The following is an 11,633-nucleotide window of genomic DNA, read 5'->3' as shown; positions in this document are numbered from 1 at the left end:
TAGATAGTTGGACATATACGTTTTTGATATTAAAAAAAGAAGTTCATATACATTTTAAAATTGTTGTTCTCATAATTTATAAATCAATAAATTTATTTTTGTATATATAACACTCTACTTATGATACTAATTGATTTCTAGACTTGTAATTTGTAAACATATGAACACTCCACGTTTGTATAGTTGATTGCATAATAGGTAAATTACGTATTTAAAGTGTTGCAGATAACTATGTAATTAGCTAAATAACATTCTACTAGACGGTATTTGTAGAACAATAACAAAATTCTATTTTACCAAGAATCAGACAACAAAATATGTTTTATATGTGTGATTGTATGTTACATTCATCATTTACATTTTTTTATTTTTTGGTTTATTAAATATTTTTATTAATGTTTCAAATAATCTAAAAATATTAAAAGTCCAGATATCGACCAAAAATCTATGATAAAAAGACGATATATTTGTTTTTTTGTTATATTTTAGCAAAAATGCCATGAATTATTATAGTTTGACAAATTTATTCTCACCACACAATCAAAGAAAACATATAACTTAAAGCATAGAAATCAAACACACCAAAACAGTAATTGTAAAATTAATTTGGCTTTATGCCACGCCAAAATATTTCAAAAGGGCTTCCGCATCTTCACCAGGTATTTACGATTTGAAATCGAGGGATTCGTCGTTATAAATATCCCACCATCTCTTGACCAACATTTTGACATCTTCTCTGTCCATGTAAGCTTCTTCTCCAGTGAACTTCCATGGCTTGGATCCCTACCATTATTCACCAGTAATACTTATAAAAAGGATGAAAGTTTCAGAATCAAGGCATGTATGTAAGCAATAGAGAGTACTTACAGGTGCACAGTAATGAATAACTTTGACATTCTCCAGCTCCACATTCTCCGGGTGGCGCCAAAGTACAGACATAATCAGGTTGTAAACCAATGGAATCGGTTTAAAAACTTTCTCGAAGAACACATTGAGAAAATCCTGCCAAAATCCCACGTACCAATTCATCATCATTCAAATCAGTGGAAAATAATATTTCATATCTTTTATTTTCTCAATAACCGAGTATGATTTTAACATTTACGAAAACATGTTTGCATCATTTTAATCTGATTTTTAATTGTATCATATAACTCACTTGTTCTGCAAATTCTGAAGGTGGTGTGACCTTGAGAGTCTGGAGGAGGCTCTCATATGTAGAGAGGTTAGGCTCAAACACAAACATTCCAGCGTTGTAGTACAGTGGAGGAGGAGATTCCATCTCGACCGGCCACTTCACCTTTTCCGGGCACTGCTGGCAGTATCCAATTTTGTATTGGGGCGTGTGGCTCCATGTTTTCTCACAGAAACAGCCTATAACGCCATGCAAGTAACCATCTGGCAAATCAAAGAGCTCGTCTATATTGTCATAGACTTGAATATCCGCGTCAAGGAACACTACCTTGTTGTACTCTATAAACTACAAGTTTAAAGTAAATCAGAAACTTAGAGTTCAACATATATAAAAAAAGTGCTCTGGTTTTCAGTTTGTAATGCTTTAGACATGCTTACGTTCCAAATACGAAGCTTCGAGTAGTTAATAATGTAATAGTCCCTTGCATAAGAGACCTGGTCGTCCGGAGGATATACAGGCTCGATCTCACGCATTATACAGGCTTGAGACCTCAAGATCTCTTTATGTTCCTCAGGCACATCAGGCATCACAGCAACAACGAGAGGGTAAGCACTTTTAACCTTACGCAAACCCTTTGCTAGACCCACTACACCCTTCACATACTCTCCATTACCTGCCAGGAATGTCATATAGGCTCTTTGTTGATGGGCATTTTGCTTTAAAATGACTGGATCCATGGGAATGGATGGGGCCATTTGGAACAAGGAATGTTAGGTTGGGTTTGGAAGTATTTAAAATAGGAGTCTGTTTTCAGATGAAGCTTGTCTGTGCCAACTTGTGACGTTGGCCTCTGAATTATATACACTTATGTTACTGATGAAAGTTAGCACCAATTAAGTCACATATAGAAATGTAAAACTGTGGTGACACCTTATTGGTCCATATGTCATTCATATATCATGAAAAGAAATTTTTGAAATGTATTTGTACATACCTTTTTTTGACGTTGGTCCTTATTGTAATTTTTTCCATACCTTTTTTGCTTATTCTAAGAATGTACAATGTAAGAAATTTTTGAAATGTATTTGTACATACCTTTTTTTGTTAGCATATTCTTAAGAAAAAAAATATTACCAAAAAAAAAATATATATTTCTAGTTTTAACAGTTGACCATATTTACTTTATATATTATAATGCAATATTGCACTTTAAAATTTCATATCAATATTTACAGGAAATATATATTAATATAGATGATTTTACATATGCACTTCGAAGTACATTAACCGCAAAAATCAAAGCGTAAAACAGTATTAAGTTTGTAATAATAAAATTTGGGGGAGAATTCATTTGTTATATATTAATAAAATAACAAAAGTTATGTTGAAGATAATTAATCCATAAAATAATTCCTCCTACATAAAGAGTAGGACGTCAGTTTTCTTTTCTTGCCTAGACGATTTCCGATACCGAATCATTGGGCCAGTGACCCATAATCAAGACATGATGCAATGGGAACCATGATTTTTGGAGTCATAATTAGGGAAAAATTTAATCTGATGTATACTTTTGGTTTGTTTGAATAATCTGTAGGGATTTAGTGAAATGCAATGGTAAAGGGATTGTTAATAACCTTTTGCTGCTCGGTTTCGATCCGCCTTCGGAGAGACTATTTAACAAATGCAAAAGTTCCCGGCAAAGAGGTGAACAACTCATTTTTCTATATTCAAAAAAAAAAAGGAAATTCATTTTCAAATGATTCGGTTTACAAAAATATCAAATTTTAGTTTTAAATAATATTAGATTATTATTTGTGAAAAGTCTCTATTATCCTTAATGAATAATCTATACTATTATTTATGAAGTGATTTTGATTTCTTGTCAACTTCTCCACAATAATAGGTGATTTTGCTTATTTGTCATTGGTTATTGCTTATTTGTCATATTTTCCATAATTTTAGGTAATTTGTTTATTTGTATGTTTTAATGATTTTAGTTTTGCTTATTTGTCATATTCTCCATAATATAGGTTATTTATTTATTTTTCATGTTCTTTATAATTTTAATTGGTAATTTTATTTATTTTATTTATTTTTTAATTGTTTTATGTGGTAATTTTAATTTTGCTTACTTGTCATGTTCTCTATGATTTTAGGTTGTTTTGTTTATTTACATATATTTTATTTTTTTTAGAAGCTTATTTCTCATATTCCATGATTTAGGTTGAGTCATTATTTTTAATAAAAAACTTTTTGAATTGTTAGTTTTTAAACATTTTTAATGATTATTTAATAAATATTTTCATTATATTCAGAGATAATTATTATTAACAAGTATTATCAAATTATTGCAATAGTTTTATAGTTTTGTTCATCTTATGTTTACTTTAGTAAATATTAAATAGTTTAATTTTTTATCTATCATTTTTAAAAGAAAGATTTTTCTCTTTTATGTCACCGAATTATCTTACCAATAAAAAATATGAGTCTAAAGAATACAATATCTCGCCATTATAACTAAAAAATTCAATTTTTACTAGGCATATATAATCTATCACTTTTAATTTATAAAATTTTAGTTAAATAAAACTATTTTTTTAATTATTATGGATAATAGGTGTAACTATAAACTCTGAAAAAGGAAATTCATAAATACAATTAAGGCTTTGACGAAGATTTAGATATCATAATCAGTCTAAGTATAAAATATTTATACTCAAATATAATGTAACGCTTCGACCCGTCCACTGCTAATGGACCACCCACGCCCACTCTCTCAGCCCGTGAGCCCCATCCCATTCGACGGTTGGTCCGTTAATTTTTCCAAAGCTCGAAATCATTGTTTACTGATCCTGCAATCACCACCCGACCTTTCCCCGTGTTTTGGCCTCACTCGCACGGTATCGCGAATCACTTCCCGATAGGTTACCCACCCTTTCACTACTCCAACCCAAGCACGCTTAACTCTGGAGTTTTAAACGGATGTGTGACGGAAAAGGTAACTCAACTTTGGTGACATAGGTAGCCAAATCGATTCTCTTAAGCCTTTTCCATATATCACAACTCAGGATGTTACAATTCACCCTCTCTCAAAGAACGCAACGTCCTCGTTGCGCTCTACGACAGGTCTCAAGACGTCTCTCGGGTCAGAACTAAGATGGCTAACCTGCTCTGATACCACTTGTAACGCTCCGACCCGTACACGGCTAATGGGCCATCCACGCCCGCTCTCTTGGCCCGTTAGCCCCATCCCATCCGACGGTCGGTCCGTTAATTTTTCCAAAGCTCGAAATCATTGTTTATTGACTATGCAATCACCACCCGACCTTTCTCCGTGTTTTGGCCTCACTCGCATGATACGCGAATCGCTTTCCGATAGGTCACCCATCCTTTCACTACTCCAGCTCAAACACGCTTAACTCTGGAATTCTAAACGGATGTGTGACAGAAAAGGTAAGTCAACTTTGGTGACATAGGTAGCCAAATTAATTATCTTAAGCTTTTCAATATCACAACTCGGGATGTTACGTATAAATTCTAAAATAATCTAAATTTAATTTAAACATATGGAAAAAAATCCGGAAAAATCTTAAGTATATATTAAAGTTGTTTATTAAAACAAATGAATCAACTTAAAATCTTGGATAAAATAACAAATCAATATAATCACTTTTCGAATTATAGTAGATAGACTCGAGTCAGAATTTAGTATCCATATTAAAGATGTCGATGAAGCTTTCAACAATGTTCTTAAAGTTGGATCGGACGATAAACTCGTTTAATCTTTTGGTTTTGCAATATCTCCTAGAATTGCATCTCTTATTTCTTAAAGATGTTTCCACCACGGGCCGAGATGAATCGTCGGGCTAAGTGCAGACTTGTCTACAGAAACCTTCCATATTATTTTTTAAGAAAATCAATCTCAGATTGTCCAAGGCCAAGAACACACTTTTGCATCACTTACTGTTCTGTTTGTTTTCAATCATGCTTACAGAATATGATGGAGGGATAATCAATAGGACACCTTAACCAATATAGAAATTAGAACACCAATAGTAAATATATCTTTAGCAAAGCTTCACATAGATACAGCAATACAAATACTCCAATTCCTTATAGGTTAACACCTTACACACTAGCATATACTATTTCATAACGTCTCGGGTCGAGAAAGGGAACCTGAGAACTGTAATTTCAACGCGCAAGGGTTTCTATTTCTGCTTATACTATTTCAAACTATGTATACATATATATCAAAAGAAAATAGATAGAGGAACATGCCAAGTCTTTTTGCACTTTATTTCTAGACCATCTCAAGCAGCGGAAGGTGCAGGAATGTAGGTCATTTCCGGTTCGAGTACCGAAGCTAGGATGGTAGATTTTGTAACGGTCTCTTCCATATCTACAGGGATTTTCGACTTGAAATCGAGTGATTCATCGTTATATACATCCCACCATTTATCAACTAACATCTTGATGTCTTCTCTGTCCATGTTAGCTTCTTCTCCTGTGTACCTCCATGGCTTGGATCCCTATCAATTTCATCATCAATAGTAAAAGGAATCAAAATTCAGCAACAAGCCAAAAAACCGGCTCCGGTTTGTAAAGCAAAGGGGTCACTACTTACAGCTGCACAGTAGTGGACAACCCTGACTTTCTCCAGCTCCACGTTCTCAGGGTGACGCCAAAGCATAGCAAGAACAAGATTGTAAACCAGAGGGATCGGTTTGTACACTTTCTCAAAAAACATATTGAGAAAATCCTGCCAAAGCAAAGTTACAAAAATATACCAAATACCAAAATTAACAAAACCAGGTCTTAAGTATAATCAGATATATAATCAATTATTAAACTTAATGTAACTCACTTGTTCTGCAAAAGGTGAAGGTGGTGTGGTCTCTAGGGTTTGAAGGAGGCTCTCGTAAGTCAAGGGGCTAGGCTCAAACACAAACATACCAGCGTTGAAATACAGAGGAGGTGGTGGAGATTCCATATCTTCCGGCCACGTGACCTTCTCCGGGCACTGTTGACAATACCCAATGGAATACTGCGGCGAGTGGCTCCATGTTTTCTCACAGAAACAATCCATCACGGCATGGAAATACCCATCAGGCAAATCAAAGAGGTTATCGATATTGTCAAAGACTTGAATATCTGCATCCAGATACATAATCTTGCTGTACTCTTCAAACTGCAACAAGTAAAACCGCATAGATATTCAACAATAACTTATCTTTTTTTTTCTTTAAAAAAAAAACTATAACATATATCTTGATGAACTAGATTTTTTGTTAAGAATCGAAATACTTACATTCCAAATACGCAACTTTGAGTAGTTGAGAACATAATACGCCATAGCAAACTCAACTTGGTTGTCTGGAGGATGAACAGGATCAATCTCACGCAGGACACAGCCTTGAGACCTCAAGATCTCCCTATGTTCCTCAGGCACATCAGGTAACATAGCAACAACAAGAGGGTAAGCACTTTTGACCTTACGCAAACCCTTTGCTAATCCCACGACTCCCTTCACGTAGTCCCCATCACCTGCCAAAAACGTCACGTAAGCTCTCTTTGAAGGTGCTTGATGTACCTTCTCGGATATACTGAGCGTGTTTACGGAAATCTCTGGGGCCATTTTGAGGAAAAAAGGGTTTTGGGGTGGGTTTTAGGATATAACTGAAAATGTTTTCTTGGGTGTTTGAGAAGTTAAGGAAAATAGTAGTTTTGTTTTCTAAAGGATATGCCAAGTTTAAGTTAGTAACTTTGAGTTTTGGCTTGTGAGTAGTTTCCATGAAGGCTACCACAACGTTTGGTTAAATAGACGTAGCACGAAGGGTAAATCCGAACAAATTAACTAATAATTTACTTATTTTGCTTCTATGTAATACAAGTTTTATATAATGAAACTGAATTCAACTTTCAGGTATACTATAGAAACTAGGTTATGATCCGCGCAATTCGCGCCTTGCGCGAAATGAACATTATATATAAATTATTTTTACGTATTATATATTTCTTATTTTACATATTATGAAATAATAAATATATATTAAATATTATAAATTCAGTAACTATTACGTATATTATTAAATTGATGTGAACACATAAATAAAAATTTTTAATCCAAACAAACACTTTTTATTTTATATGGTATATAATTAAATTTAAATGATATTAACATAGATAAATACTATATGTTTAATATTGATATTTACTAAATAATATTTTTTACTCATTTTTTGATCATTTGTATCTTTTTATAATAAAAAAATTTGAATCACTGATAGCAAAAAATTTCACTGTGTGATGTTTGATAGTTTTTGTAATTTATAATTTTATAAAAATAATCAATGCAAATTTAAAATTTAACTATTAAATTGTCAATATTTGTTCAAAGCTTTTATCAAAAAAAAAATTGTTCAAAAAAAATTTCAAAATTAAAATATTTATTTATTTTATATGGTATGTAGTTAATTTAAACGATATTAACATATATATATATATATATATATATAATCTTATTTATTAAATGAGTTTTCATACTTATATGATTTTGTAATCATTTTTATCTTGTCATAACAAACATTTTGAACCATTATTCATGCAAATTTTTATGTAAAACTTTTAACAATTTTAGTAATTTATAGTCGCTTTTCAAAATTCAAAATATAACATATATGGAAAATCTAAATTTATATTATATGGTTAATGTGGTTGTTTAGTTTATTTTAATGAGTTAAAATTGAAAAATGATAGAAGATACACTAATTTATCAAATCTTTATTATTCAAAATCATTAATTTTCATATATACTTTAGACATATTAGGTAATTTCGTAATTTTTATTTATGAAAAGAATGAAAAATATTAATAATTAATTTATGGTTAGTTTAATAAAAAACTTATCATATATTTAGATGGACAAACTTTTTTTCTCTAGAGATACTAAAAATCATTATGGTGATGATACATGGTTATTTCAAATGTTGTAATGTTTCTCTTTTCATATATAGGAAATATATTTGAGAAATACCCTATGATACCACTAAAAAAGTTTTTGTCACAAATATAGACTCTGAGGATCAAAATGACCAAAATGTTTCATTAAAGAGGTAAATATACATTTATACCCTTGGAGTTACTAATTCAAGCTTTAGGGTTTAGAGTTAAGGACGGGGGATTTGGGATTGAGGTTTAAAATTTTATAAAATAAAAAATAAATATTAAAATTTTGAAAATAAAAATTTGAAAAATAGTTTCAAAAAGTATTTTCAAATTACATAAAGAAAATTTGAAAAAATAAATAAATAAAAAAATTCAAAATAAAAACTTCAAAAAAAAATTTTATAAAAAAATTTGAATTTGAAAACATATTATTTTTTATATATCTAGGGTATTAGTGTCATTTTACCTATTAAATGAAACATTTTGGTCATTTTCCTCCTTGTAGTATATTTTTGTGACCAAAACTCGAAAATAGTCTATGGGAATTGCCCAATATATTTTCCAGTGAATTTGAAAATGAAAATTTATCTTGTATTTTATTTCATTTTATCATCGGTTGACGTCACTAGGAGAGATGAAAGCTAAAATATAGTTTACTACAAATTCAAAAGAATTTTCTTTTTAAAGAGAAAACTAAGCAGTTGAATTTAAATATTATAAATCATTTTGGAAATTCATTTTCGTAAATGTAAAAAGAAAAATTTAACGAAAAGGTAGATTCAAAAGTGAGTAGTAATATAATAAGATTGGAACAAGACTATGAATTCCTCGTGGAAGGTCGTTACAGCCTCCAAAGAAGTGGCATGTGTGTGTCACACGGAGTATATTTTAGACCTTCGAATTGTTAAAAACTAATCCTCCTCAACATATGTTATTTGTGATGATCATGCTCAATCTGATAAAAGTGAACTAATCAAAAACAGAAAAATAGTTTGGATTTGATAATACTGAACAAATCAAATAAATATTACTTTTACAAAAACACAATATATATATATATATATATGGTACAGTTTATAAACTGATAAAACTGAATAAACTAAAAAATTAATTAATTAAAATAATAGTATAGATATAATTCTATTTATATTATATGATGAAAGTGATCATATATATAATTTATTTTATTAACATGATCTTGATATTAAAAACGGATATTAATAAAATGTTTTAAGTTTTATTTCTTTCTAAAAAAATATTGATTAAATCAAAAATTACACAAGTTTTTGATTAAGCTAACGAAACACCAATCACTCGGAAACAAAGAAAAAAGGTAAAAAATAAAGATCTCTAATTAAGTTATAAATTGGTGTAATTATCTTTCTATTTTCATCAAATTAAATAAAATATTTATTGTTGACAGATAGTTGTGCTAAATTTTAGTTATTTAATAATAATATGATATTACTATTTTTTTCTTATTTTTATTTTATGGAAATTATCATTATTTATTTTTTATTTTACTAATTATTTTTAATAGTTAAATAAATATGAAAAATATTTTTACTAAAATATTTTTATGTTTGTTAATAAATCTGATTCATAATCAAATAAACAAAAATTTCACAAAGTGTTATTAAAAACAAATATAATTATGGTATCAAAAATTGAAAAGTATGTATCAACTAAAGTATATATGTTTTATTGTGGTATCTCATTTTTATAAATCGAAATACTAAATAAAATGAACCAAAATCTGAATTAAACACCCATATAACATGTAAAAATACGAGATTACACAAAAACATAAACTATTATTTTGTAACACTGATGTTTAATATGAACTCAGCACGTACTAGAAGTATACACGAACTCGATGGTGGGTTTTGAAAGATGTTTATTGATGATCATTGAGACGATTACAAGAGAACTATTAGACTTTTATGGAGATTAGATTAAACTGACGAGAATAATGTAAACTCTAACTCTTGTGCCAAATTGCGTATGTTTGTGAATATCTGTTTTGGCTTTAGGCTCTTCCTTTATATACATGTCTTCTTTCTTTCTTTTTTTTCAAATTGGTCTAATCTTACGCCGACCTTAATTTAGCTCGACCGACTTTAGTTGGCCGACCTGGACCGAATTAGACTGATGAAGAGAAAAATGCCGAGTTATGTTATTCGATGAGCTCTATTCGAATGATTATAATTGCTCTCCAACAACTGATTTATTATCTTATTAAAAATTATGAAAGTATTGTCATAACAATTTTACAAGCGACAATTCTTCATATCTTATAAAAAAATCATATCTAATCATTTTACTTACACTACACTTGAGTGTTATATGAAAACTCTCTTTCATTAATATATAGTAAACTGTATTTTTATAATTCAAACTCGAGACTTTTTATGTAGAATTATTAGTGAACTTTTGATGAACCGCTGAATTAAAAAGACTTCATGGATTTTTTTTTTTTTTTTTTTTAAGTTAATAATGTTTTTTTTTTTTTTTTTTTGTAACTGGACTCCATGGATCTTTTTTTTTTTGACAAAGGGCTTTGGACTTCATGGATCTTGTAACGTGATTTTCTTTTAGGAATGAAAATTATACATTGATGCACAAGTATTGAGAGTCTTTGTGGCCTTTCATATATGTGATTCTTATGAATGGCTCTTTTATGCTCAAGTAGCAATAGATGGTATGTATAATTATCATCCAGGGTGTGAGGAGATGTTTTTATAGATGAAATTCACTCGACTTTTTCATTTTTTTTGAAGGAACATAAACGTCTTTTGCTGAAGTTTTACGGTTATGTCTATTTTTTAAAAGATGTTTGGTCTATCAGTCAACAACTTAAAGACTTTCCATGTATAGCTCTAATATCATCAGAAACAGGCTACAATTTTCTCATTCTCAAACAGGATAGCCAAAGGCAACATAAGATTGAACTCTATTTTCTTTAGACAGTTTAGACCACAATATAGGCTTCTCTGTTTGCTGAAGTTAGTTCCAATGAAACTCTCCACTCCAAAGTACGATTACACTTACTAAGCCCTGAAAGACGACCAAACTTTCGGTCTTTAACTGCTTCCACCACCATCTGAGCCAGTGAGCCTTTATCAGATGAACTTTTGTCGTTACATTAGCAAAAGAAAACAATGTGCCAAAAATTCCACAGCTATAATGCAGTTTAATGCTAATTTCAGATTGGTAGGTTTATTAGACTACTATATTATTTTATTTTTATGACCCGGAACTTATCGACGCCTGACACGTATTTCTTCTTAGATCAGATCATGTTTAACTTTTATAGCCGACAGAAAAAGTATAATTTTATATACTATCAACAGAAATAAAAACAGTTTTAAATTTTAATCTTGGCTTACATCACGTTCAAATTTTAAAATACTCTCTTTTTGTAATATTTTTCCAGAAGCAAATTATATATTGCGATCAATTGACTAGTCTGGATCATTTCTGTGGGCAGGATACCTCTGTATAATTCAATATATATATATATATATATATATATATATATATATATATA

The 11,633-nt window shown here is 30.1% G+C and overlaps 2 protein-coding genes across 2 annotated transcripts; both read right to left on the bottom strand.

The window, feature by feature from the left end:
- Positions 1-539: 539 nt before the first annotated feature.
- Positions 540-1,915, bottom strand: LOC106316905 (galactinol synthase 4-like). The gene is made up of 4 exons (XM_013754772.1): positions 1,573-1,915; positions 1,160-1,480; positions 868-1,002; positions 540-783 (listed from the first exon to the last, which is right to left on the bottom strand). Exons 1-4 carry the CDS (start codon positions 1,888-1,890, stop codon positions 664-666), a joined length of 894 nt encoding a protein of 297 aa, XP_013610226.1. The 5' UTR covers positions 1,891-1,915; the 3' UTR covers positions 540-663.
- Positions 1,916-5,172: 3,257 nt separating this feature from the next.
- Positions 5,173-6,914, bottom strand: LOC106316295 (galactinol synthase 4). Its single transcript, XM_013754174.1, has 4 exons — positions 6,447-6,914; positions 6,003-6,326; positions 5,763-5,897; positions 5,173-5,667 (listed from the first exon to the last, which is right to left on the bottom strand). Exons 1-4 carry the CDS (start codon positions 6,771-6,773, stop codon positions 5,449-5,451), a joined length of 1,005 nt encoding a protein of 334 aa, XP_013609628.1. The 5' UTR covers positions 6,774-6,914; the 3' UTR covers positions 5,173-5,448.
- Positions 6,915-11,633: the final 4,719 nt, after the last annotated feature.

This window comes from Brassica oleracea, chromosome C9 (assembly GCF_000695525.1).
Source record: "Brassica oleracea var. oleracea cultivar TO1000 chromosome C9, BOL, whole genome shotgun sequence".
Taxonomy (NCBI): Eukaryota; Viridiplantae; Streptophyta; class Magnoliopsida; order Brassicales; family Brassicaceae; genus Brassica; species Brassica oleracea.
This window is presented reverse-complemented; position numbering and strand designations above follow the sequence as displayed.

Excerpts from the sequence above, each read along its gene's own strand:
- LOC106316905 (XM_013754772.1), bottom strand. The coding sequence starts at position 1,890 with ATGGCCCCATCCATTCCCATGGATCCAGTCATTTTAAAGCAAAATGCC. Across the intron at positions 1,003-1,159 it reads CTTCAGAATTTGCAGAACAA|GATTTTCTCAATGTGTTCTT; the intron begins GTGAGTTATATG and ends GGATTTTGGCAG. Across the intron at positions 784-867 it reads TTATTCATTACTGTGCACCT|GGATCCAAGCCATGGAAGTT; the intron begins GTAAGTACTCTC and ends GAATAATGGTAG.
- LOC106316295 (XM_013754174.1), bottom strand. The coding sequence starts at position 6,773 with ATGGCCCCAGAGATTTCCGTAAACACGCTCAGTATATCCGAGAAGGTA. Across the intron at positions 6,327-6,446 it reads CAAAGTTGCGTATTTGGAAT|TTTGAAGAGTACAGCAAGAT; the intron begins GTAAGTATTTCG and ends TACTTGTTGCAG. Across the intron at positions 5,668-5,762 it reads TTGTCCACTACTGTGCAGCT|GGATCCAAGCCATGGAGGTA; the intron begins GTAAGTAGTGAC and ends TGAAATTGATAG.